General features: G+C 37.6%; 1 protein-coding gene and 1 non-coding gene across 7 annotated transcripts; one reads left to right on the top strand and one right to left on the bottom strand.

Annotated features, from left to right (window-relative positions):
* Window positions 1-71: 71 nt before the first annotated feature.
* LOC121747345 (pentatricopeptide repeat-containing protein At3g53360, mitochondrial) lies at window positions 72-19,156 on the bottom strand. 6 transcript variants are annotated; one of them, XM_042141384.1, is made up of 8 exons: window positions 19,022-19,116; window positions 6,492-6,552; window positions 4,859-5,043; window positions 1,942-4,512; window positions 1,462-1,840; window positions 850-1,308; window positions 537-595; window positions 72-404 (listed from the first exon to the last, which is right to left on the bottom strand). In XM_042141384.1, the coding sequence occupies exon 4, from the start codon at window positions 4,242-4,244 to the stop codon at window positions 1,962-1,964; it is 2,283 nt and encodes a 760-aa protein (XP_041997318.1). In that variant the 5' UTR covers window positions 4,245-4,512; window positions 4,859-5,043; window positions 6,492-6,552; window positions 19,022-19,116; the 3' UTR covers window positions 72-404; window positions 537-595; window positions 850-1,308; window positions 1,462-1,840; window positions 1,942-1,961. The 6 variants fall into 6 exon arrangements, with proteins under 6 accessions (XP_041997318.1, XP_041997317.1, XP_041997319.1 ...); XM_042141383.1 differs by lacking the exon at window positions 6,492-6,552 and having other exon boundaries at window positions 19,022-19,156; XM_042141385.1 differs by lacking the exons at window positions 6,492-6,552; window positions 19,022-19,116 and adding an exon at window positions 5,180-5,314.
* Window positions 19,157-26,781: 7,625 nt separating this feature from the next.
* On the top strand, window positions 26,782-26,853 carry TRNAG-UCC. The gene has a single exon. It is a non-coding gene; the product is annotated as a tRNA-Gly (tRNA).
* Window positions 26,854-27,007: the final 154 nt, after the last annotated feature.

The raw sequence follows: 27,007 nt of genomic DNA on the forward strand, positions 1-27,007 counted from the left end.
CTTCTGTTAGAACTGAACTTTAGCAATGGTGACAGAAATGGATGATTATATCAAGCTGTTTGGACGAAATATAGTAAATAAACTGAAATTTATTACTCCTATCATTTAAACCTGAAACTTTGATACAACTAAGATTGATGTTTCTAGTTATTTCAGAATGAAATAGACCAGTTGCTGATCTCACAGAATAATAGATAATTCTTCAGGAGTAGTTGTCTAGATATTTAGAATGCATCATCCTGTCTAGCTTTCCAACGTTCAAGCGGCAGGACTTTGGCCAGGAGCGCCCGTTATAAGAATTCGGTGTAGACCAAGTCTGAGGTGGTGCCTGTAGGTTTTAAAGTCTGGTGGTCGTCTTCATTAATCCCGAGGCAGTTTGATTCGAAGGTCTCCATGGACTCATACTGAAAATGTTTAAGGTGGTCAAGTAAGATCCAACAACTACTAAAACGTTAATAAACAAGCATCCCGTTTCAAAGTTAAGCAATTATATTAACAGACATGGCATTCAATCACTGTCACTGCGATCTTTTTACCTGGCATCCACGGAAGAGACTATTTGAACTCATTTCTTAGCTTCAGCTATTAGCAAATCCTGCATCAAAGGAAAGATACGATTAACCAACAAGATAATCCATGATTAGCCAATGTGCGAGCTTGTTTAAGCATGGGATGATGGTATCAAAGAGCTATCACTTGGAACCTTCTAGTACTAAATGCAGATAGAAACACAATATTGCACGATTTTCATGCACCATTTCAACTTTAGAATTATAAAAAAGTCACACCAGTCACTAGATTGATCAAGCCACACAAAATTTAATGTTTTTAAGAATATTGTATTTGTACCTCTTCTGTAATTTCTTCTTCCTCCTCTTCAGTTTCACCTTCTTTTTCCTCATTGTCTTCTTCCTTCCTTTCCACCTTAACCTCCCTATTTTCAAGCTACGCCAGAGCAGCATCTGCCTTTCTGAAGTTCACTACGACTCTCCCTCCTTTCCACCACTTCTTCTGGTGACTCCCCAAAACCACCATCAACTCACTCTCTTTCTTCCTCTTATTCATCTCATCTTTGCTACCTCTGGATCTTCTGTACTGATTCCAGCCCGAGCCCTTCTGATCTTCAGAGAAACTGGTTCAGCCCTCCCAGAACTTTCCTTGCCCAATGCAGAGCGAGGACTGTAGCCCATTTGTTTCAACAGCTTGAAACCAATATTAGACTGGTCTTGCAACACCTGAATTTTCTAATTTTAGTTTATCCTATTCGATTTGCTTCCTTTTGTGGTCGAGCCATATAAATGAGAACAACTGGAAAAGGAAACATCAAAGTATGCACAAATAATTAGCCAAGAGTTCCAGTTCTTGCAAAATTCTGGAAATAGGGATTCGTGAAGATTCGTGAAGTTTAAGACAAAGATTTACTACCAGAACTGAATGTGATAATGTATACAGTAAACAAACCTTTTTTGAGGAAGATTGAGTAACCTCTGGTGGTATGAACTGGAGAGGTCTCCCATATATCATCACCTTCCTCACTCCAGACATAAAATAAAAACAGCCAAGGGCTTCAAATTTTGATTATAAAGATGCTCTTGTTTTCCAATTTGTATCTCTAATACTTCTAAGAGGTATATTGGGTAATATTTAAACCCTAAACCCCCAAAATCAGGCAAAATACGATCAGGAATTTCGTATAGTAGTATACAAAACATGATACTATTGTACAATCTGACGAGACTGGCATAGTGCGCACATCCCCCCCCCCTCTCTTCCCACCCTTTCCTCCTTCGCCTGCCGCATCCTCCTCCACAGGCTTTGATTCTTCATAATCTGCCCAAACCTGCAACCAGAGAAAGAAAAGTGACTTCTTCAACTTCTTTCCTTTCATTCTAGAGTTATGTAACCTCGTACAATCAAACAATTAAAACAAACAGTGTGTACCTTTGAGGAAGTGCTGATCTCTAGTTGAAGGTGGGAACATCACCAACCTCAGAGATTTGCGACAATAACTCATCCAAAGTCAAAAATATCATGTCCTTTTCCTGATGCAGTCCATCTTTTGCTGTGAAAACGTGGATCTGTTCCTTGACTTTGATCCAGCTCTGTCCGCGGAGTTTCTTGATGCCTTTCTCTCTCATCGAAGCTCTCAAACAGGCCACATCTTTCCAGTTGCCAGCAGAGGCATGTATGTTGCACAGCAAGACATGAGCAGCGGGGTTGGAAGGATCAATTCTCAAGATTTTCTCAGCAACACGCCTTCCAACTTCAACATTCCCACAATTTTTACAAGCAGCCAATACAGTTTTCCACGTCACTACATCAGGTTCGAATCCAAGTTGATCTATGAAAGCTTCTGCATCATGGATACGACCAGCTCGAGCAAGAAGGTCAACAACGCACGAGATGTGCTCTCGTGTAGGGATCACACCATGCTCGCATTCCATAGATTTCAAAAGCTGTATCCCCTCATCCACCAGTCCAACATGACTACAAGCAATCAAAACTCCTACAAATGTAACCTGGTTAGGTTTTATGCCTTGTTTCTTCATTCTTCTGAAGAGATCTAGAGCTTCTTGTCCCAAGCCAAACTGTGCGTATCCCACAATTAAACTACTCCACGAGACAACATTCGGATTGGGCATGCAGTTGAAGACCTTTCCAGCACTTTCAAGTGATCCGCACTTGACATACATATCAATCAATCCATTCATGACAACAATGCCAGAGTCGAGCCCATACTTCACAGCACAACAGTTAACTTGATCCCCCATCTCTAATGTGGCGACTTTCCCACATGCTCCGATAACATTGGCCAAGATAACACCATCAGGTCTCCCGTGAAGTAGCAACATTGTTCTAAATAACGCGAAAACTTCGGTAGCCCGGTGCTGATGCATGCACATATTGATTATAGTAGTCCAAGAGACAAGATCTGCAGCATTGTCTCGAATATCATTGAACAATTTACACGCATCCATATGTTCTGAGCAATTAGCATACATTGAAAGCAATGTATTATATACTGGAAGGTCCAGCACGAGTCCAGTCTTTATAATATAGCAGTGTATCTGTTTCCCCTGAGAAAGTGTTGAGGGACCTGCGAAGCCACAGAGCAGGGAACAGACAGTGATATCATTCGGTTCTGACCCAGAGTGCCTCATCCGAGAAAAGAACAGCATTGCTCCATTTGCATCACCACCATATGCAAAGCCTGCTAGCACTGCATTCCATGACACTATATCAGGATGTTTGATCAGTTTAAATGCAGTTTTGGCCAAATACAAGAAGCCACATCTTGCATACATATCAGTCAGGGAGCAACCAGCAAAAGCATTGGCTTCAAACCCATATTTGACACTAACCCCATGTATCTGCCTGCCATATTCTGGCTGACCAAGAGATCCACAAGCTCTAAAAACACTCCCAAAGATAAATTCATTTGGGTGGTAAGTACCCCCTGACAGAATTTCCTTAAAACAACTCAGAGCTTCTATCTCATAACCCAGTTTTGACAACCCTGCAATAATTGAACTCCAGGAAATCAAATCCTTTAATTTGATTAAGGAGAAAACATCCCATGCCTCGTTAATTCGACCAAACTTGTTGTACATTGCAATGAGAGCATTTTGAGCTATTAGGTGGGAGCCAAATTCAGACTTAACAACCTTGGCATGCAACTGCTCCCCCAAACCAGCCTCTGCCAGACGTGAACAAGCTTTAATCACACCTCCAAACGTGAAGTGATCGGGCATAAAACCAGACCGCTGCATTTCGATATACGATTCAATGGCTTCAATGTCCTGGCCGTGCTGCGAGTATCCAGCAATCAATGCATTCCAACTCACCACATTTCTCTCCCACATACTGTCGAAAACTTCCTTAGCATCCCCAGTTAATCCACATTTCCCATACATATTGATTAGGTGATTCTCAAGAATCATATAGGGGAGCAAGTTAGATCCCAAGAGATGGTCGTGAATTTTCCTTCCATATTCCACGGATCTCAAAGCTGAGCATGCAGAAATCAAATGAATATATGTGCTAGGATCAATCAGGCAATCTGCTTTCTTTCGTGAAACATCAAAGGCATGAAGGGCGTCTCTGAAAAGCTTTTGATTGCACAAGGAGCCTATATACACATTAAAAGGCTGTTCATCCTTGAAACTTGGACTCGCAACATTGTGAATGCCACAGCTGACATGGCGGCAGGAACATTTCAGAGTAGACTGCAGTCTTCGCATCATCTTCTGGTGCAGAAAACACCAGAAGATATCTAAATCAGATATAGCATCTAGTCTGTGTGCACAGAAAACATAACAACAAATGCATTCACAATGTTCTTCCTTAGGTATTCATCCAAACGAGCAAAGATCACTACGGTTACGTGTTATATAAAACTCGTCTTGTGTAACATAACTATTTTCATTCTTTGTCGAATTAGAAAAAGACGTTCTGCTCGAAAGTAATAGTGATGCCAGCACTAGTTCTTCAGTTTCTTCTGTACGATCGCCACTTCAAAAGTGGAAGAAATACAATGTTTAGCAACCGCTGAACATCCATTTTACATTGCTAATTATGAACAGAGATTTCCCCCTAAACCTTAGTGGGAATTTCGTAGAGCAGGTTGATTGCTATTGGCCAACAGCTTTTTTCACATGCATTCTTTACGATTTAAGTGGAGCTGAGTATCCATCAATAAAGCTGATGAGATAAATTCTCAAAATCCATTCAAATTATCACACCCTAATCAAATTTCAAATTGAATTCAACAAATTTCCTAATAAATTAACCAATTTCAATCGAATTTCCAAAAAAGCATCAATTTTTCAAACAAATTCACCAATTTCAGTGGACATACCGTCGATAGGAGTGGTGGGACACCGGAGGGCGGAGGATGCCAATGAGGATGAGGGTTCCTATCCTCTATATGGGTCGGTCATGGCGTCTGTGAGTGAGCGTGGTAAAGGTACAGAAAAATACCGAAATATATGAGAAGCACCAATGTTCTTTTCTCCTTAGAACACAACATCCTTCCAACGCATGCTGCCACGTGACAAACATAACAACATAATTAAGCAACAAAGGATGATACAGAAGAATAAAGAATTACCTCAGATTGCATAAAGGACATATTAAATGTAATTTATTTAGCATTAAAATCATCGTTCGACTCTCCTACCAAGGACCCATGCCTCCAAAGTGAACGGATCATCGTTGACCATTTGACAGAGCCTATTCTTGCCACAGGACAGTAGGCTTAATATGCTATTCACTTTTTTTAGTTCAATGGAACCCAAAAGTGAAGGGTATGAGCAGACTATTTTACCGATATCTATGGCAGCCATGTCTATTTCAGAGAGGAACATGTAGGAAGTATGTAAATTCTTAGTAAACTTCAAAACTGGTATTTGAGGAAACTGATGAAAAAGAGTGTGTAGATCACTCTTTGTTGCTCCAAATTTTATCAATAACCCAATTAGGCCAAAGGTAACGCGGCCAGAGCACTTGAGCAGAAGATCGGGATGCTGCTTGATTATTTCCCCGACTTGCTTCTCGCTCCAGCCCAACTTGCACAAGAAGCACATGAGCTGAAGCATGCATTTCCAGCTGTAAGAATCCTCCTCACATATATTCTCCAAAAGCCATTCGCATTCAATCTCCACCATCTTTAACATCTCCAGAAACTCAACAAATTCATCAACATCCCCCCTCAAAAGACGAGGACTCGCAGCAACAATCTTGGCAACGAGAGACAGTCTCAACCCCAAATTCTCAAAAGATCGAAGCTTTTCCTGCAGAGAGCCATAGTCATACCGGAATACCTCATTGGCTTCCTTGAAAATCTTCCCAATCCTATTCCTTTCAATGCCATAGTTATGCAGAACATAATAATTGTCCAACAGCAACTCATCATCACACAAAAACATCAAGTTTCTAGGAAGATACTCCACGTATTCAGAATAATCCAATCCTATGCTCTCAAAGAAGGGCTCGAACTCATTAACCGGATGGTACCTCAAAAAACGCATCACAGAATGCTTAATCTTGCTATCATCATCTATAGCCACTCTCTTCATCAACCTATTGAAAAACTCAGGGGTATTTTTCCCCATATTTTCAGCATCCATGATCCTCAAACTCCTAGTTAAATGGAAGTACTCTACCAAAGCAGATTGTGCTTGTGCTTTCACTATACGCCCCATTTTCCCACTCCCACCAAAACCCACACCTTTTTTCAAATCAATTGAACTCTCTGTTATATACAACCTAACCTTTTGTACAAGATGATGCGAGCCATAACCATAAAGATTGGATTTTGATGATTTAAAATTGCTAGTTGCGCTTAGTAAAGAAATCCATCGCAACAAATGAGGTGCTCTGATAATCTGTAATCTGCTCATGAATATTATTTTTTTCACAAAATCTGTAACAAATCAAAGAATTAAGGGAAAGAAAAGGACTGTTCCTTTTTCCAGCGTTGAGTTTATCACCTTGATGGGGTTTTCTTGAAGGAGTTTGGACATGGGCTTCGAGCTTCCACAGCTTTGACTACTGTATACGGTTGAAGAGATGTTATACCCTCATTGGAAATTAAACTAAAAGGAAAAAAGAAAAGAATAGCTGTATTTATTTTTTAAATTAGAATACTGATAAATTTAGTCTTTTCATCATTTTGGAAAAAAATGGAACTGATTTATTTTAAGTAAAACTAACTTTTTTTGAAAGGATGAATTATGCAAGAGATTCAATTCCAATTTCAAAAATTAAAACACAATTTCCCCTAATAATAAAATATTTTATTATCATAAATTATGTTTATGGTTAGTTACTTACACACAAAATAGTCTATTTTTTTAAAAAAATGACAGAAGACATAGAAATAAGCGAAAGCGAAATAGCAAAACATAGATTAGTTTTACCATCGTCAGCCAAAATTAGATTAATTTTTAAATATGAAAATTTTAAAAAAAATTAATTTTCCACCACCTTTTCCTCTATCTCTTTTTGACAATTGCACATTAAAATTTGTGTCATTTGCAACTTTATCTATTTTTTAAAAATAGACGAAATGAGTATCATAGAAAAATAATATTAATAATCAAATTTATATCTATAATAGTAATAAAAATGGCGAGTTTTGGAACTATTTTCAGAGATGTCAGTACGATATTTTTTTATTTTATTTGTTGTAATAAAAATGTCACTATTTATAAATTCTAAAAAGTGTTATTAAGTGCAGCAAGTGAGTGAAGACAAAACGTTTTTTGAGTATCCAAGGTAGGAGAAAGATGGAGAATGGGCAGCGTCGGATTTGAATTCTAGTAGAGAAGTTCTGATTTCAAATACTCCTAATTATCTATGTTTAACTTTAATTAAACTAGTTTTACCACCCGTGCTATGCACGGGCCATAAAATTTTCAGAGAACTCTAAGATAAATGAACAAAAAAGAATTAGATGATAAAAATTGTATAATTATACTTGCTGAAAAACAATAAATGTCTAATAAAAAACATTATAAAAAAGGTTGACATGATATCTAGAACTAAAGACTGAAGTTGTAAACTAACATAAAAATGTATTAATAATTAGCATCCCTCAATACTTATGACTGTTTTACATGTGCTCAATGTACATATAATCATAAACTGGTATTTCAAAGAATACTATACATAGAAATTAAAAAAATTTAATACTCCCTTTGTCCACATAAAATAGTAATATTAGCTTTGTGGACGGCACAAGTTCTAATAAGAAATTGATAAGGTAAGAGAGATGGGGAGAATAAGTAGGTAAAGTATGAAGAGGGGAGAAAAAGTGAAAAAGTATGTGAGAGAAACTTTCCATTTTACGAAATGAGACTATTTTCTGTGGACATCCCAAAATAGCAAAACTAGACTATTTTTCGTGGACATATGAAGTATATACGTTTCAAGTACACTACAGGAACTAAGAAGGACTGAACCTGAATCAAAGCAACTTTGGAACGATGGAACAAATCTTGTTTCTAGTGCATGCACAAGCATAAACAATACAAATAATCTGAAAAGGTAAGAAACATTTTACTGAATATAGTTTATACAATGTGGAGCCAAAAGATCTTTAAACTCATACTATATGATTTGGATTAAATTCTATTTGGTTTAATAAAGCTTAAGATTTATATTTATGATTCAAATACACAACAAAAAAATTTTGGTGAAATATTACCAATCGTTTATAAAAGTTACAATAATTTCAACTATCAATTATTGAGTGTAGAAAACTACAATCTAATAATCAAACCAAGCAGTAATACGAAAATACATCAATCTTCATTCAAAATCGATGATTCTAAAATGCTCTCATTGACAATAGATGAAGTACGTTCATAAAAAACAACATTACTTATAACTATAGGACTTTAGAATGATCCACCCACATTAGCTACAAAATATAAATCAAAATTAGTAGAAAATTAATCAATAATATATAATTAAATTATTATTACTTTTCAAATTAAAAGAAATAGAAATAATTTACTAAAAACTTAAAAATAATAATAATAATACAAAAATTACATTAATAATTTAAAGAATATTAGTACAAAATTAAAACCTAAAAAGCCACCAAACAAAATAGCACAAAAAAAAATATCTATCTTTTTTGCCCCAACACAAAAATTAGTAGACACTTTAATTAGCTTATTTAAATATTCTGGTACATAAGTGTAATACCCCGACTTTTTCTACCCTTTTTATTGCTTCCTTGAAAGGACTGTCGTTTGTGCACTTGAAAATTTTTTCGACCTTGGTTCTTTTGTCGAGAGAAGAATTTTACTTTTTTTGAGCCAAACAATTATTCTTTCCTAGCCCAATTTGAAACCCAATTGTTATGAGCCCAAGATACACGGTATTTCTTTCTTTTGAGCCCAATTTCGGAGAAGCCCAATCAAGATTTTAAAAGCATGAGATTTTCTTCCACTCAAATCTGATACAAAGACATTTGCCACGATCCTGCATCGCTGAAAAATAGGAACAAATCTTCTTATCCAATCCCAAAGTACAAACTGTGGTATTTATATGCACAATTCACGCCTCCCACAGTTTGCAAATTGAAAGATATCAGAGAAGAGAGAGGCAGCGAGAGAGAGGCAGCAAGAGGGAGAGAAAATTGGCAACATTAGGAGCATGAGGGCTCCGGTTCAACCGAATGCAGCAGCAGCTAGGCCGTTGAACGACGTATTGGAAAAGGGAGAAGCGGCGCGACCGTGGTGCCGTGTTGAGAAGAAGGCTGCACAAGCTCCAACAACAGGGCTGGACGACGATGACTCCTACTCCGATCAGCAGCAACGCGCTAACGAAAATCCGAGGAGGCAGTGGCGGCGGCGGTGTCGCCGCGAGGGGCTGGTAGATCAAAGAAAGAGGGCTCGAGGCGGAGCGCGATATAACAGAGGCGGCGAATTGACACGGAGAGAGAGAGAACAACGACGAACAGCGGCAGCTCCTGCTGCGTCGCGGCATTGACGGCGGCGGCTTCAGTCTTGAATCACGACCGAGCAGCAGCGGCGACGCGACCTCGGCTTTGGGCTGGATCGCGCACAGCCACGACGGGAGAAAAACAGCAACGCTGAGAGAGAGGTGAGATTGTGCTCTGATTTGGGAATTTGATGTGACACCGGACATGAGACGACAGCGATGGCGAGATCTGCTGGACGCCGGAGACACGAAGATGAGGAGCTTGCTGTTTTCTTGAAGAGAGATGATATGCTGGCAACAGCTGCAGCATAGGGTGATGAAGATGAGGAGCTTGCTGTTTTCTTGAAGAGAGAATTTGGTGACTTTTTTTTAGCGTGAAGAGAGAAGATGCGTCCGCCTCTTGAATAATCAAAATGGGTGTGACAAGTTTTGGGTCAATTAATTAATTTTAAGAGGCTTGGGCCTTGGTAAAGAATAAAGGGGCTGCCCAAATTGAATAACTAGAAAGTGGGCTAAGGAGAACACTCATGATGACGAAGGTTTTTTACGCACGCTTTTCGAGGACGGAATGAAACACAAGTTAAAGCCTTAAGCGAACGAGGTGGGCTCTCTTTTTAAATAAGGACTATGTCCTAAGTATATTTTTATGTGAAAATAATATGAATATTTGTCATGCCGTGTTTTGTTTTATCTATGGAACCTATCTGATGTGGCTTTTGCCATCAATGGATAATCGAATTCGGGTCTGTCTAGGGAGTGAGTCCTTATTCAGGCTAGTGTACACCTATGGAGATCGTGAGCCGTCTTTTGGGTCGGCCGGTCTAGTGACTTGGAATGTGGCCATGTTCCTTGTCATTAATGGATCAGATATGGTAGACATCTATGGGAAAATGACTGCAGTCACGAGTTTTTACGATGGAAATGATTTTAGTGTCTTGGGCGATTTCTAAAGTTAAAACCCCAAGGTCACTCAATAGTGGCATGATAAATACTTTTTATAAAATATTTTCGGCATGAGTCCACTGAGTGCATCAAGTACTCAGCCCTGCATTTTTTTTAAAAATGTGCAGGTTGAGTGTGACGGGTGCGGTGGGTGTTGAGCAAGACCGTTGAAGAAATTTAAGTGTGTAGAATGTGTCATGTCTTCACACATGACATATTCCTTCTCTCAAATGCTTTCGCTAAGTAGTTGTTCTTCTTTTGAGTTCTTGTATCGTTGAGATAGTATTCATTTTTGAGTTGTTGATTGTTGAGATACTCTGATTTTATTCGAGCTATTCCCATTTATTTCGAGCTTTGGTCGAGTTGTGTTGTTTTCCCCTTTCTTACCCGCTTCTTTAATCCTCCCCTAGTCGCGATCAACCGTGTTTTCTATCCTTAGGAAATGCGGGCGTGACAATAAGAATGTTGCACGATTGAGTTCATATGAATGTTGGCAATGTAATAAATAAATATGCTACAATGCTACTGCTTGAATATTGCAGATTTGAAAGGAAGCAACTAAAAATATGGAATGCAGAAGATCTATTCGAAGCAGATTAAAACAGAACAAATCTGGGAAGAAAGAATGTGGAGGTAACTACCTAATATTTCAGTTGCTTGTTTCACTTGATAGAAATTTTGGAAGAATAGTAGGTTTTATAGAGAAAAAAACGTGGGCTTACATTATAAAAGGTGGGCCTGTTGTGTAATCCAAAAGTATGCATGTTCCCCATAAAAAGTTAAAAACATAATCATAGAAAGGACCTTCCAAATAACACAAATATAAGTATCAGATATAAATTATCATCCCTGAAAAATATTATTATGGTTAGTAAAATATTATTATGTAGTATTATATAATTAGGTTTAGTAAATCTTAGAATAAATAGAGTTTAGTGTAGCCTGTCAATTGGAAACCCATTGCATTTAATAAATAGAATTTATTATACCCACCTGCAAACATAATATTACGATTAGTAAAGTATAAATGATCAATATATTAGGTTAAGTAAATCTTAATATACATCTCAATAAACAGAGTAAATAAGGCCTTGAAATCAAATACTTTAACTTTTTTTCAAAACAAATAAAATAGACTTAAAGTAATACATCAAATAAACAAACAAACAAAAAGTTTCACCAAACAATAGAATTAAGGAGTAGCCGCCACGTGTCAATTACAAAAACAATGCATTTTATAAATAGGGCTAGCATAACCTAAAAAGATAGTAGCAGTTGTCTTCTTTGTGGAATTGTGGTAGTCCCTAATAGCCTAGACTGGTTCAGGAAGAAGTAGGACAAAAGAAGATAAAAAGGTATACTATTAAAACTTCATTCACAAAACGCATAGGGCTTTAAATTTGTTTCAAATATAATATGCTTCATAAGACTTAATAATTGCTGCAAAAAAAAAATTAAGAATAGCACCCCTCCAAAAATTTTAAAAATTGCATCCATACAATATCATACTTTGTCAATAACTTCTTTTATGAAATAGAAAGATAGTAAAAGTATATATATAATTTGTTTTCGTTTTAAGTTATGATTTCAGAAAAGAAAAATGCAGATATGATTGCTGGTTCAAAATAGTGTTACTAATCTTGATTTTCATAAATTGACAGATTAGTTTTATAATCATGCCCAAGTAATATAGGAATATATGTTATTATTCTGTCAATTATGAAACATATTAAGTTTATACTCTACAATTATGCGGGGTTGGAATACTTATTTTGATGACAAATAGGGTTGAAGGGATAGTAGGAATTAGATTTGTGTTAAATTTTTATTTGCCAATGTAAAAATCAAGATTATACTTTTAATTATGGCTTCTAAATTATTTTAAATTGCAGGTTTGTAGTAAAGAGACGCACAAGAGGAGAACCGGCTGATTGAAAAGCTAATAAAGATAATCAAGATTTGTAGTAATAGATTTGGATTTTATATTTCCAATGTAAAAGCTAATCAGTTTGTTTAAATAGGCCTGCAACATGGACATTGGAACAACCAAGAAAATCTCAAAAGATAGTCATCACAATGCAGTTTAAGGGTGTCCACTATGGGACGCCCGCGGCTATAGCCGCGGGTTGGGGCGGTGGGCGGGCGGTGGGCGGGCTGCTATAGTGGGGAAGGTGGGCGGACAACATTTGGGGGCGGTGGGGGTGGCGGACGCGGGATAGCCGCGTTCGGGGCGAGCCCGCGGCTGGGGTGAATGGAGGAAGAATGGGTGGGGCGATGGCCGCGGCGCGCTATAGTGTGGAAACGGGGCGGATGCAGGCGGCGCGGCGGTGGGGCGACTGTGCGAGAAGGGGGGGCGGCGCGGCGGTCGGGCGTCCGCTCCCATAGTGGACACTCTAAGGGTATCCACTATAAGGCGGACACGCCCAATAGCCCCGCCCCAGTTTTTGTCCATAGCCCCAATTTTGTTGTCCATAGCCCCAAAATTCTATTTCCGCCACTATAGTGGACACCTCCAATAGCCCCCAAATTCCAAATACAAAATTCTACATTTTCACCGCCCTCCAATAGCAAACTTGAATGGCAAACTTGGATCAAAAGGAATTAAAGACCTTCGAGGGATCAAAACTTTATGCCCAACATTATGGCCAACCAACAAAACATAATCACCTAATCGTGTAATTAGCAATCTTGTGCCATTACATAATCCATATATACAAACTAAAATAATTTAATGCATAAATAATATTAACCATATATACAACAAAGTGTAAAAAAAATACCTCCACCCAGATTCAAATTTGACGAATTCAAACTAATCTAACTCACGTTACGCGAACCATGTTGATTAATAACCTATCACTTAAAATAATGGATCTATCAACGAATCCACCAACATCAACTACAAAAAGAAAAATTGTTATTAGTCGAATCAATGTAAATTAAATATAATTAAATTTCAAATAAAAAATTCTTTACAAATTTAAAAAATTTAGAGAGAAATCAACATTTGCAAAACTATTATATAAAAGAGGAAATATATTTAAAACAATTACTCTTATTAAATTTAATATAATTCATACAAATTTATCATAATAATGGGCCACAAAAAAATTAACATCTGGCCTATTTTCTTTATCAGTATAGGTATTAGAAACAGCCTAAATTCAAATACTCCAAAATAAATTGAGAAGCCCAAAATATTCTTACTCTAAATTGCCCAATTTGATTAACTGATAAAATTATAGCGGCCGAATATCTCATCTCAATATATTTATAAAAGCCCAAACGATTTTTTCAATAACTTGCTAAAACTTAACATTACACTAACTAAAATTAATCAGCATAATTAAAGACATTAGGAATTATTAACTTATTGCTCAGAAGATATAAATAGTGTTTTTGTCACATTTCATGCGCCACCTAGATTGGAAACCCTAATTTCTCTCTAACTTCTCCACGGTTCCACCTGCAAAAATGGAGAAAGAAAGGCGGTGGACGGTGACACCGGGTCCAGGAACAACAAATCGGCGACTCCTCCACCTTGAGGCTAGTTTCCAACGACAGTAACAACACTAATCGCCGCCTCGGTGAAAAACCCTAATTCCCTCTATCTTCTCCACGCCTCGACCGACGAAAACGGAGAAAGAGGAAGAGAACGCCGGCAACGACTCGACTGAACAACAAATCGGAGACGCTTCAACAATTTGGCCAGTCGCCGACGGCGGTCTAAATCCTATTCGCCGCCTCAGTGACAAAACCCTATTTCCCTCTACCTTCGAGCTGCCTCCACCATCGAAAAAAGAGAAACAGAGGACGCCGAAGCGATTTCTTCAAACCCCTACCAGATCGGCAACCGATCATCTCTCCCTCACCAAAAAAGGTACTTCATTACACGTTTAGATATGAACTAATTTCAGTGAAAAAATGTTAGCAGGACTGGATCTAAAAAAATCGATAAGCTTTCATTTTCTCAGCTGCAGAGCTTCTAAAATCATGAAAATCAATGTCGGTTCCTGTAAAAGGTAAAGCTTAGAGCTATTTCATTTACAGATTAATTGTGGAGATCTTCATGATTGTCAACGTGTGACTTGAATCATGTTATGTTGTAGCATGAGCCCTTTCCTGATTATGAGCTGTATATTATTCATGGAACAAACCCTCGTTTATCTTTCAAGCTGAGTTGTGGAAGGAACAAATGTGGTGATATCTCTCTGCTTAGTGACTATATTTATTGTTGATGATGGAATTTCCGTCACTCTGATTGAGAACTATTCTTTGCCTGTGTCTTCCATTGTTCTATGCAAATCACTTTAACGACTATGTTTATAGAGCTGCATTCATTCATACAACAGTGTAAACTGATAGTATTAATAAAACTTTACCTTAACCGAGATAGTAGATCAATTAGAGTTTGTTGATGGTCTTGCATACCAATTGCTGTATGAAAAACAATTGCATCTGATGGCTCTCACTCTACTTGAATTGCAATCACAATGTCACATTTACTTTGACATGTTGTGCCTCTAACTCTCTTCAGGCTTTTGTTGTAACAGGAAAATTTTGTTATTCTAATTGGAAATGTTGTGGAGAAAGACTTGATGGTTCTGTCCTATTTATAATTCTGATAACCTAAAGTGTATTGGGTAAGCCAACTTCATTTTTATTAATAATTCAAAACTCATCTCTGCGGATTAATAACAATTTTCAAAAATGTTTCAAGCCTCTCTGAATAGGCTCTGTCAAATGGTCAACGATGATCCGTTCACTTTGGAGGCATGGGTCCTTGGTAGGAGAGTCGAACGATGATTTTAATGCTAAATAAATTACATTTAATATGTCCTTTATGCAATCTGAGGTAATTCTTCTGTATCATCCTTTGTTGCTTAATTATGTTGTTATGTTTGTCACGTGGCAGCATGCGTTGGAAGGATGTTGTGTTCTAAGGAGAAAAGAACATTGGTGCTTCTCATATATTTCGGTATTTTTCTGTACCTTTACCACGCTCACTCACAGACGCCATGACCGACCCATATAGAGGATAGGAACCCTCATCCTCATTGGCATCCTCCGCCCTCCGGTGTCCCACCACTCCTATCGACGGTATGTCCACTGAAATTGGTGAATTTGTTTGAAAAATTGATGCTTTTTTGGAAATTCGATTGAAATTGGTTAATTTATTAGGAAATTTGTTGAATTCAATTTGAAATTTGATTAGGGTGTGATAATTTGAATGGATTTTGAGAATTTATCTCATCAGCTTTATTGATGGATACTCAGCTCCACTTAAATCGTAAAGAATGCATGTGAAAAAAGCTGTTGGCCAATAGCAATCAACCTGCTCTACGAAATTCCCACTAAGGTTTAGGGGGAAATCTCTGTTCATAATTAGCAATGTAAAATGGATGTTCAGCGGTTGCTAAACATTGTATTTCTTCCACTTTTGAAGTGGCGATCGTACAGAAGAAACTGAAGAACTTGGTGCTGGCATCACTATTACTTTCGAGCAGAACGTCTTTTTCTAATTCGACAAAGAATGAAAATAGTTATGTTACACAAGACGAGTTTTATATAACACGTAACCGTAGTGATCTTTGCTCGTTTGGATGAATACCTAAGGAAGAACATTGTGAATGCATTTGTTGTTATGTTTTCTGTGCACACAGACTAGATGCTATATCTGATTTAGATACCTTCTGAAAGTATCTGGTGTCAGATTCAAGACACATATGTTTGCCCCGGACTTGCTCTTGTAAATATTTCAATAACCCAAACAAACCCAACAAGAAATGAAACAATAAAAATGGTTGAAAAGGGAGAAGGTGAAGATGTTATGATTTAGATAGATGCTTGGAACCTATGGATCTTCTACAAAACAATGAAGACAACCCAAGGCAACTTTCACCAAAGCAAGAATCTAATGGCTCCACAAAACTAGCAACACAAGAACTAGAATTGCATACCTTAACATTCAATCTAAGCCCGGCAATAGATTAAAATGCAACCACAAGGGATTTTAATAAATCTTCAAAGATGAAGAGGAATGCTCACAATGGAGTCTTTGGTAAGTTTACAAAATATTCAAAGCTGCCATAGAAAAACCCTAATATGTCTATTTATACTAGAAGAGAAAAATGAGCAAAATAAAACAATTCTTGGTCAAAAAGACACATCCCGGACAAAACGCCCGACCGGGCATTTCCCTAGGTTCATTTCACCCGCCCGGGTTAAGTTTCTGGACAAAAACTGATCTTTCGACAAAAACGCCCGACCGGGCATTTTGCATAAGGAAAAACGCCCGCCCGCGCATTTTGTTCTGCATTGCGCGGCTTTCTTCAACCGGCCATATCTCTCTCATCCAAACTCCGTTTGGGGCGTGTGAGGTACCCACGCAAAGGTATTTCGACAATGAAGACGATGGTGGTCTTGGATCAGCATTTGGACACCGTCTCAGTAGGCATATTGACGTTTGAACAGATCTCCACATTCAGCTTGACTTCTTGCCATGTCTCCACCTTCTTCTCGGACCCCAATCAACCCATGGCCCTCGATGTCGTTGTATCCTATGATTGTGAATACCCAGATTCAAATCATTAACTCACAAGAGGTGGTTAACATGATTCATAAGGGGAACCGAGGGGAGCACAGAACCGACACCTCTTGACAGATATTAGGAACAAACTGAGGGGCTGTAACTTCAAAGTATCGCACATTTATAGGGAGGGCAACAAGGTGGCCGACTATCTGATCACTGGATCACCTTTGAACAAGATACGACCCTGCCTATGGTCAAGGCACTGGCTCGCATGGATCGACAGGGAATTCCGAACGTTAGAGAATGGGGAGGAGAGCATGAAGAAGAGCCAATATTTTGAGGGTCAGAGTACACTGGCAGACAATTTCCAGTTCTGGTACTTTTTTAGATGAGAGCTACGTTGGAGTTCTTGTACATTTTGGTATAGACGTGAGTACAGTGGTATCCCTCCGGGATGTGGAGGACATACCTCGATACTCCGTTTTAATGTTTGGGCAAGTCTGCTTTGGACTGTGCATGTTTAGTAACCATTCTCCATTTTGATATAAAGGGATGAGAGACCCACGAACCCTCCACCGGAAGGGTGTTTAACTAAAAAAAGGAGACGTGTGACTTAAGCTTATGCATTATCCGATAGCCAAACCAAAGTCCACCTATCTCCCCCCTAAAACCGTGTTAGGGAAATAACCCTAATATATATCTAAACATAAAAGACCAAGTACCACGGGCCACAAATCATGAAATACCAAGTATCATGGGCCACAAATCATGTAATGAACAACATAAATTAAAATCACACAAATTTTGTAGTAAAGCGTGGCAGTAGCCAACCCTTTTCATTCCAAAACGTCCTATCTACACAAACAACACAATAATAGCCCTCCATCCCTGGGGGTTAAGGTGTTGAGAAGGCTTGGATTGCACGTCCAATAACCCAAAGCTAGGTCTTGGAGATTCTGCTCAACCTGCACGGGGAGTCTACTTGATCAAGTCCATGCTTTATCTTATCTATTATTTATGTGTAAACGCGCGTGAATATCCCAAGCCAACATCTGCCCACGATATCTAAATGTAAAGAATGACGGATAAATCACCAGGTCGGGTGAACTGAACTCACTGACTCCCGCTTCATCACTTCAACGCTCGGTCGGGTGTTTCGTGGGCAACAATCCTCCAACCCGAAAAAAACACTCTGGACTATCATAGAAAATGTCCGGTCAGGCATTCTTGATGCCCGACACAGGCAAACTCTCTACAAGACCGTTGTAATCGCCCGGTCGTGGGCATTCTCACTACCTGACCCGGACAAACTCTAGGGAACATCCATGCGAATGGCTCTTTTTGTAACACCCTTTGAACCAAGTTGGAGAGTCTCTATTGCAATCATCTCGCCATGGCTCTCGTCACGGGCCTCCCGTGCACCCTCAATGAGTTGTGTTCCTCGAGTACGGTTCCCTTATTCGTATCAATATGTTGGAAGATTTTAGGTCGAGTACAAATACGACACATGGAGAAGGCACGAGCTACATCGATTCTTTGGAGAATCAAGAGTTACGTTGATTATCCCTATTTAATTTGTTATGTTAATTAATCCATATAATCACCCAGATTCCAATTTTGTGAATTTGTTTACTTTATGCAAATTTTTGTTGTGAAAACTCCATATTAATACGGCCAATTGCCTATATTGATAATTCTAATTATCAACATTGACGTATCACCATGTATATGGATACATTTAAAGTGACAGGTAGACTATAGATCCAAAAACCAAACCACATTCGACAATTTTAACAAACACTTGATAGTCAAATCCATTATTCCAGATTGAGCATGTAGAAACAGAAGAAAGTTGCGTTAAATTTCACACGATCAGATCCACAGCCAATCCAGATCTATTCACGTATCTCACCGAAAAAAAAATCACATGCACAGCAAAAATCGTCAAATTCAGCTAAAAATAGGAGGCAAACAGCACAAATCAGAAGAAGATCTACGCGCATTTCCCCAATCCGCCAAAAAAAACAGAAACAATGAGGCATCGAAGAATCGAAAGGCATTGTAATGAAACGAGGAGGAAAAGAGGCGTACCTAGAGCGGGAGGCTCTCCGGAGGAGTGGTGGTGAGAGAAAGGAAGGGATGCGGTGAAGAGAGGAGTGGAGTGGCCATAAATAGAGGCGAGGCCCCAAACCAGTAGATTCTACTCAGCAGCTATTTGGTTTTTGGTTTTTCCCAAGAAGGGCGGGCCCCACGCCCTCAATGATAGTAGTCCCACTTCTATTTAATCGGGGCAATTTTGACCACTCATGCTAATTTTTCTTGTCTTATTTAATGTTTATTAATTTTATTAATTAGTAGGAGTAACTGTTTAAAGCATATTCCAGTGTATATTTCTGTTTACATACATAGATAGTGTAAATCGAAATAGTCTACCAAATTTTGGAGTGGAATAAGTTATGGATACATGCTTAAATTCATAAAAATCAAATACACGCTCATTGGAAATATTCTATCGTGTCTAATTTTATGCAACTATCAACTTGGTATAAAAAGTCAGTGGAATGTAAGTTATATTTTTATATATTAATTTTATAAAAAAAATACAAATGAAATGTGAGGTTTATTACCAAAAATAGTAAATGTGCTAATTAATTGGGACAGAGGAAAAAAGAAATTAGTGTATGGGGGACGGAGGAAGTATCATAATTTGTTATTCCTATATTGTTCTGTAGACGTAATAAAAAGAGTAATTGATCACACAACTCGTATGCTTTGAGTAGTCCACTTTGAAAGGGAAAACTCAGAAGTATAAAAATTCAAATAGTCTTCGAAAGATATGTTGACATTAGCAAAGATCACGTTCTTTTCGACGTTAAAAAAACATGGGATTTTTTAGCATAATGTAGTCAATAGATACAATGATGTATCCAAAGGTGCAATTGATCACACGACTCGAATGCTTCGAGCCCACTTCGAAAGAACATACCCCAAATCTAGAGATTATTATATGCCCTCTATGAACACTTCAAATACCTCAATGTTTGACGATGAAATACAACTTAGTTGGTAAAATAATTTTCCTACATAAAAAGTAGGTCAGAAGTTCAAGTCATTTTAGGGGCATATGGAAAATTATTATCTATGTTACTGAACTAAAAGAGAAAAAAAAAGAAGTAGCTCAATCTTTGGGAGAATGTGTGCAACTGCGAAAAATTGTTGGGCGTAGGAGAATCGGACTATGACTAACGTAAGCAAACAAAGAACGCCTTCGAGAGAGGATATGAGTACGAGCATGTTGCCTGATCTAAGCTATCCAATGAGCCAAAAGGCAGTATAGCTCATGGGAAATGGAAAGGTGGCGACCACATCTTCTTCTCCGAGAAAGTTAAGATAGACAAATAGCGGCGCAAATGTTGAACCAGTGATAATGGAAATTGAGACTCACATGTGTATTTTAATTTTTAACTGTGTAATTTTTTTTATTTCAATCAAGTCCTTTTTAATGAAATCTTTTTTAATTATCTAATTTTTAAATGAAATTGGTCGTATTTTTTATCCATTAATTAATTTGATTGAAATTTATAAATAAGAAATGAGAACTAAGAAAAGTGGGTGAATAATCAAGGGTTTAATTTCTTTGTGTCCAATGATTTCTAGGATAGATAACTCTGACCGTTACATGACTAAAAATGACTTTGGGCATGTTTGTTTGCCATGTTAGACATAGATAGCCCCCTTTATCTATGCTAATATCTATGTTTGTTTGCCATGTTAGAGCATCCGCAATGGCGGCGTCGGCGTAGGCGCGCCGATATTTCGCTGACGCCGAACCATTGCAGCCGGCGTCAGCGAAATCGGCGTCAAAATCGGCGTGCCTACGCCGATTCTGACGCCGATTCTCACGGCGTCATTGTAGGCCCCCAATCGGCGTCAGGTCGGCGTCAACATTTAATTTTTTTTTATATTTTTCGAAACACTACATATACGCGCTTTCGACGTCATTTTCATTCGCAACACTTGTATTAACGAGTACTCTCTCTATCTTAATTTCTGTACAAGATCAACAACGAGAAATGAGTAATGCCGGTGGTGGTGGTGGTAGTGGTGGGGATGCTGATGAGTACGAGCGTATGATGAGCGAAGAGCTAGATGTCGTCATGAACGCCGAGGTTGATCGATGGTTGGAGAGTTATAGGCAGCCGGCGGTACCTCGCCCACGACCAGTTGTCCACCGTCGACAAGTGGTTGATCGTGATCATGTAGCTGCACATCAGCGACTGTTCGCAGATGAGCCGCCTTTTAACGCCAACCATTTCAGGCGTCGTTTTAGGATGAGGCAGGACGTGTTTATGCGTATTGTTATCGGTTTGGAGCATCGGTTTCTGTATTTCCGCTTCAGGCACGATGCGGCTGGCAGACCCGGCCACACCCCTATTCAAAAGTGCACTGCGGCGATCAGGCTGTTGGCCTACGGGACTTCGGCAGACATGTGGGACGAATACCTCCACATCGGTGAGTCGATTGCCCTTGAATGTATGAAGTATTTCTGTCAGGGCGTGATTGAAGTATTCGGTGATCAGTATCTCCGAAAGCCTACCCCCGAAGATTACCGGGATCTGCTGAGGATGCATGGGGAGCAGCATGGGTTCCCGGGAATGTTAGGCAGCATAGATTGTATGCATTGGGAGTGGAAGAACTGTCCCGCTGCCTGGAAGGGGTTCTACACGACCGGCTACAAGGGAAAGAATCCCACGATGATCCTCGAGGCCGTAGCTGATTACTGGCTGTGGATTTGGCATGCGTATTTTGGGATAGCCGGTTCGAACTACGACCTAAACGTCCTCAACTCGTCGCCCCTTTTCAACGAGCAGGCCAGGACGTCGGTCCGGCCATCAGTTTTGTCGCCAACGGCGCGGCGGATGGGATATACCCCAGGTGGCCCGTCTTTGTGAAGACGATCCGTTGCGCATCAGATGCGAAGAAGGCCTACTTTGCGACGCGGCAGGAGTCGGCGCGAAAGGACGTGGAGCGCGCATTTGGTGTGCTTCAGGCTCGATGGGCTGCAGTTAAGGGACCAAAGCGTTTGTGGCATGTCGACTGCATTGCTGATATAATGTACATCTGTATTATCATGCACAACATGATCGTCGAAGATGAAGGTGTACAACTGACTGATTGGGCCAACGACGATTATGAAGCAGGTCCAAGCCACGACGTCGCCACCGGCAACGTACGAGGTGGGGTACCTCACGATGAAGAAGCCCTCCTCTAGGTGTGCACAAACCGAACCGGCCCGGCAGTTAACCGCCGGTTCGGGCCCGCCGGTTCATGAACCGGAACCGGCGGTGTGAACCGTCCGGCGGGTTGTCGATTCCAACGGGCCGGTTCAGGGTCAAGGCCTTCTTGAACCGCCAGTTCAACCGAATTTTTTTAAAAAAATTATTATTTATAAATATAAAAACAATTTTAACAAATGAATGAATACAACAAATTCATAATAGCCCATATATATTTGATGGGCTTGCGAATTATGAAACCATTCTTGGTTGTTTCTCTTTTATAGAGACATCCTTGAATGTTTTATGTTTCACTTTCGATGTGGGACAAAATCATTCTTGGTTGTTTCTCCTTTATAGAAACATCCTTGAATGTTTTATGTTTCACTTTCGATGTGGGACAAAATCATTCTTGGTTGTTTCTCTTTTATAGAGACATACTTGAATGTTTTATGTTTCACTTTCGATGTGGGACAAAATCATTCTTGGTTGTTTCTCTTTTATAGAGACATCCTTGAATGTTTTATGTTTCACTTTCGATGTGGGACAAAATATGTTGAAGTATTTTCTTTTATAACTACATGTTTAGAGCATTCATTCATCTTTTTCCAATGTGTGATACAAAATTTTCTTTTATCTTCTACTTTTCTTCATATTTTTTATGCTATATATAAACAAAATTATTATTCAAATATATTCTTGATTGATAAAAATAAAGAATTATTGAGAAAATGATTTGTATATAGAAAATATTTATTTGTATAATAATTATTGTTAGGTTTATACCATTTGTATAAGAATTATTCTTTTAATGTGTATAATATTATTTATTAGTTAACATATACATAAATTTATAAACATAAGCAAATCATTAATGATAAATAACTAATGAATAATAGTTTATGTAATAATATTTGTTATTAATTTATAATAATAGAAGATAGAGTATTAATATAGACGAAAAATGATGGACGATCTAGCATATACTTATAAATAATGACTTTTATTCCACATTGAAAGAAAGAGTAACACATCCAAGAATATGTAACTATAAAAAAGAATAATCCAATACACTATCTTCCAATTTAAATGCTCAAGTCCAATATTAAGTATTGATATTTTAAAAATCAAAAGGTTTAACTTTAAGTAGTGTTTATTAATTTTTATAAATTAAATATATTCATTATAAGTTGTAATTTTTAGTCTTACTCAAATTTATTATCAATAAAATTGTAATTTTTCACCTTATTGTTTGAAATTTGTTTAAGCACATTTTATACATAATAAAGACTAAAAAGATAAAAAAAAATACTCCATACTTAAAGTTGGATTTGATTTTTAAATGCCAATAATTGGATGAGAGTATATTGGATTTGATTTAATTTGGAAGATAGTATATTGTATTATTATCTTTTATACACTACACACACTACACAAATTTTACACATTTCACACACTACACACATTTCAAACACTACATAAACTACACAAATTTTACACACTACACACATTTCACACCACTACACACACTACACCACTACACACACTACACAAATTCCACACACTACACACATTTCAAACACTACACACACTACACACATATCACACAATTCACACATTACACAAATTTCACACATTTCACACTATACACTCACTACACACATTTCACACACTACACACATTTCACACACTACACACATTTCACACACTACACATATTTCCCGCACTACACACATTTCGCACACTACACACTACACACACTATACACGTTTTACACACTACACAAATTTCACACAATTGCCGCACTACACACAATTTACACAAATTTCACACATTTCACAATATAGACACACTACACACATTTCACACACTACACACATTTCAAACACTACACACATATCACACAATTCACACACTTCACAAATTTCACACTATACACACTACATAAAATATACACGCTACATACACTATCCACAAAATACACATACTACACACATTACACACAAAATACACACACGACACAAATTTTACACAAAATACACACTATACCCAAAATACATACACTATTCACAAACTAAAAATTCAAATTTGGTTCAGTTTAAACTTTTGGAAAATTTTAGTTTTTTTATTCATATTAGAAAAAATTCTAAAAATCGGATGCTTGAAATGTGTATAATGTGTATAAAGTGTGAAGTCTGTGAAATTTGTGTAGAGTGTGAAACGTGTGTAGTGCGGGAAATGTGTGAAATTTGTGTAGTGTGCGAAATTTGTGTAGGGTGTGTAGTGTGTGAAATGTGTGAAATTTGTGTAGTGTGTGAAGTGTGTGTAGTGTGTGAAATGTGTGAAATTTGTGTGGTTGGGAAGTGCGTGAATTGTGTGTAATGTGTGAAATGTGTGAAATTTGTGTAGTGTGTGAAATGTGTGGTGTGTGAAATGTGTGAAATTTGTGTAGTGTGTGTAGTGTTTGAAATGTGTGCATTGTGTGTAGTGTGTGAAATGTGTGTAGTGTGTGCAATGTGTGAAATTTTTGTAGTGTGTGAAACATGTGTAGTGTGTGTAGTGTGTGCGGTGTGTGTGAAGTGTGTGTATGTGTGTATAGTATGTGGGTGTTCGGTTTGCAATATTGTATTCAGGATTAAATTTGTAGTGTGTTTGATTCATAAGATTCAACCTCACAACTCAATCCTAGATGGATAATCATGGGATAATTAGTCATAGCTATCCCCTTATGACTAAAATAATCTCACAACTCAATCCTAGATTGTATCTTGGTATTATTTTATCTTGGAAACCGAACACCACCTGTGCACTTTGTGTGAAGTGTGCGTATTTTGTGTATAGTGTGTGTATAGTGTGTGTGCACAAATTATTCAAATTCAATTTCATATCAATTACTTTACTTTACCAAACATAGGATTTGGAATTGAATTCTAATTCAATTCCATCCAATTCAATTCCATCCAATTCAATTCCATAGAATTTCAATTCCAATTGAATTAAAATACGGAACAGAAAAAAGTAGGAGAGATAAAAAGATAGTAAAGTAGATGATGAAATAAAGTAAGAGTGATTCAATATTTTATTTTTTTATCAAAAAGGGAAATGATTCAACTTTGTTGGGACTTCCCAAAAAGAAATATGACTCAACTTAGTTGAGGCGGAGGGAGTACAATAATCTTTCCGTTCCCCAATAATTGTCTATTTTTACCATTTTCGTCCCTCTCCATTAATTTTTCACTTTCACTTTTTACTATAAATAATAAATAGGCATCACATTCCACTCAAGGGCGGATCCAGACTTTTTCAATTGGGGTGCGAGTTTCATGATAAATTAATACATGTATAATAAAAAAAATATATTTAAAATTATACCCTAAAATAATGATCAATTTATTCATATATATTAAAATAAAAATTAACTTTTATAGAATGGAAAATTACATTTTCGATGTCTTACCAAATACTACAACAATATCTAAAACTAATAGCAAATAAAATAAATTAATATCTAAAAACAGAAAAAACCAAATTCATACAAATACAATAAAATCTAAAACTACATAATATAGTAGTAATATACACATATATAAGAAGCAGAATATGTATGTAAAAGAATACAATGGTAAAATAACATACCATAAACTATTTTAAGATAAACATAAAAAATATAGTAATAAAATAAACTGGAACGATAAAAAGCAAACAAATACAACGTTAGGAAGAATCGACCCCTGCCTTGAAGTACGCGAAAAAGGCACCAGCAACCACTAGAGCTCACACACATTTTGTAAATTGTAACTCAATTTATAATTAAGACAACATACTTTTGGGGTTGTTATGAACTGGATCCGCTAGTGATTCCACTAATTCATTCACTCACATTATATTATAAAACTAATATATAAAAATATGATCCACATTCCACTAATTTTTTGAATCCACTTTTTTTTATTTCTTAAAATTCGTGTCAAAGCCAAAGTGGACAATTATTAAGGGACAGAGTGCCTATAAAATATGAGTATTAGTTAAAAATATCAACATATTTAGGCATTTTTAACTGAAAAATGTTATAGAATAAAAATATTCTATAAAATATGGGGATATCAACATACATAATACTATACACTTGTAAAAATGATATACATCGGATGTGGTTCATCCAGGTTTGGATAAACCAACATGACACAGAGTGAATGCAGTACCTGAACCATAAAATAAAACGTATAAAGAGCTTGGTTAGGGGGTCAGCAATGGGGCGCCCTAAGGCGCGCCCTAAAGCCCGCCTTATGCACCGCTACGCTAGCATTTTATCCTCCTACCTTTTCACTTGCAGTGGGGCGCCCTAAGGCGCGCCCTATGCATTTTCTTTATTTGAATATTTAAATAACTACAAAAATTGGAAAAAAACTTGCATTTCATTTAAAATTGATACATTTAAAATCCTCGCTTCACCGAATTCTACTTTTTAGTCATAAATTATCACACCATATTCAATCATAAGTGATGTGAATTTTTATTTTTGTCATATCATTCTCATACAAATAAAATAACTTAGTTTTCAAGATATCTCAACTAGCGTTTGTAGTTCAACGGTTAGGATAATTGCCTTCCAAGCAATAGACCCGGGTTCGACTCCCGGCAAACGCATTTTAATTTAATTATGACCAAAAATGCGTTGCAACGTCCGCGTCGCCCATAGCGCGGTCGTTCGCGCTTTATCCGCCGTCTATCTATCAGGCGAGGACTGCGAGGACTGCGCACCCACAGTGGGTGCGCTTACAAAATTTATTAATATTCACAA

This window comes from Salvia splendens, chromosome 9 (assembly GCF_004379255.2).
Source record: "Salvia splendens isolate huo1 chromosome 9, SspV2, whole genome shotgun sequence".
NCBI classification, from domain to species: Eukaryota; Viridiplantae; Streptophyta; class Magnoliopsida; order Lamiales; family Lamiaceae; genus Salvia; species Salvia splendens.

Coding starts and splice junctions, on each gene's coding strand:
- LOC121747345 (XM_042141383.1), bottom strand. CDS start 4,244: ATGATGCGAAGACTGCAGTCTACTCTGAAATGTTCCTGCCGCCATGTC.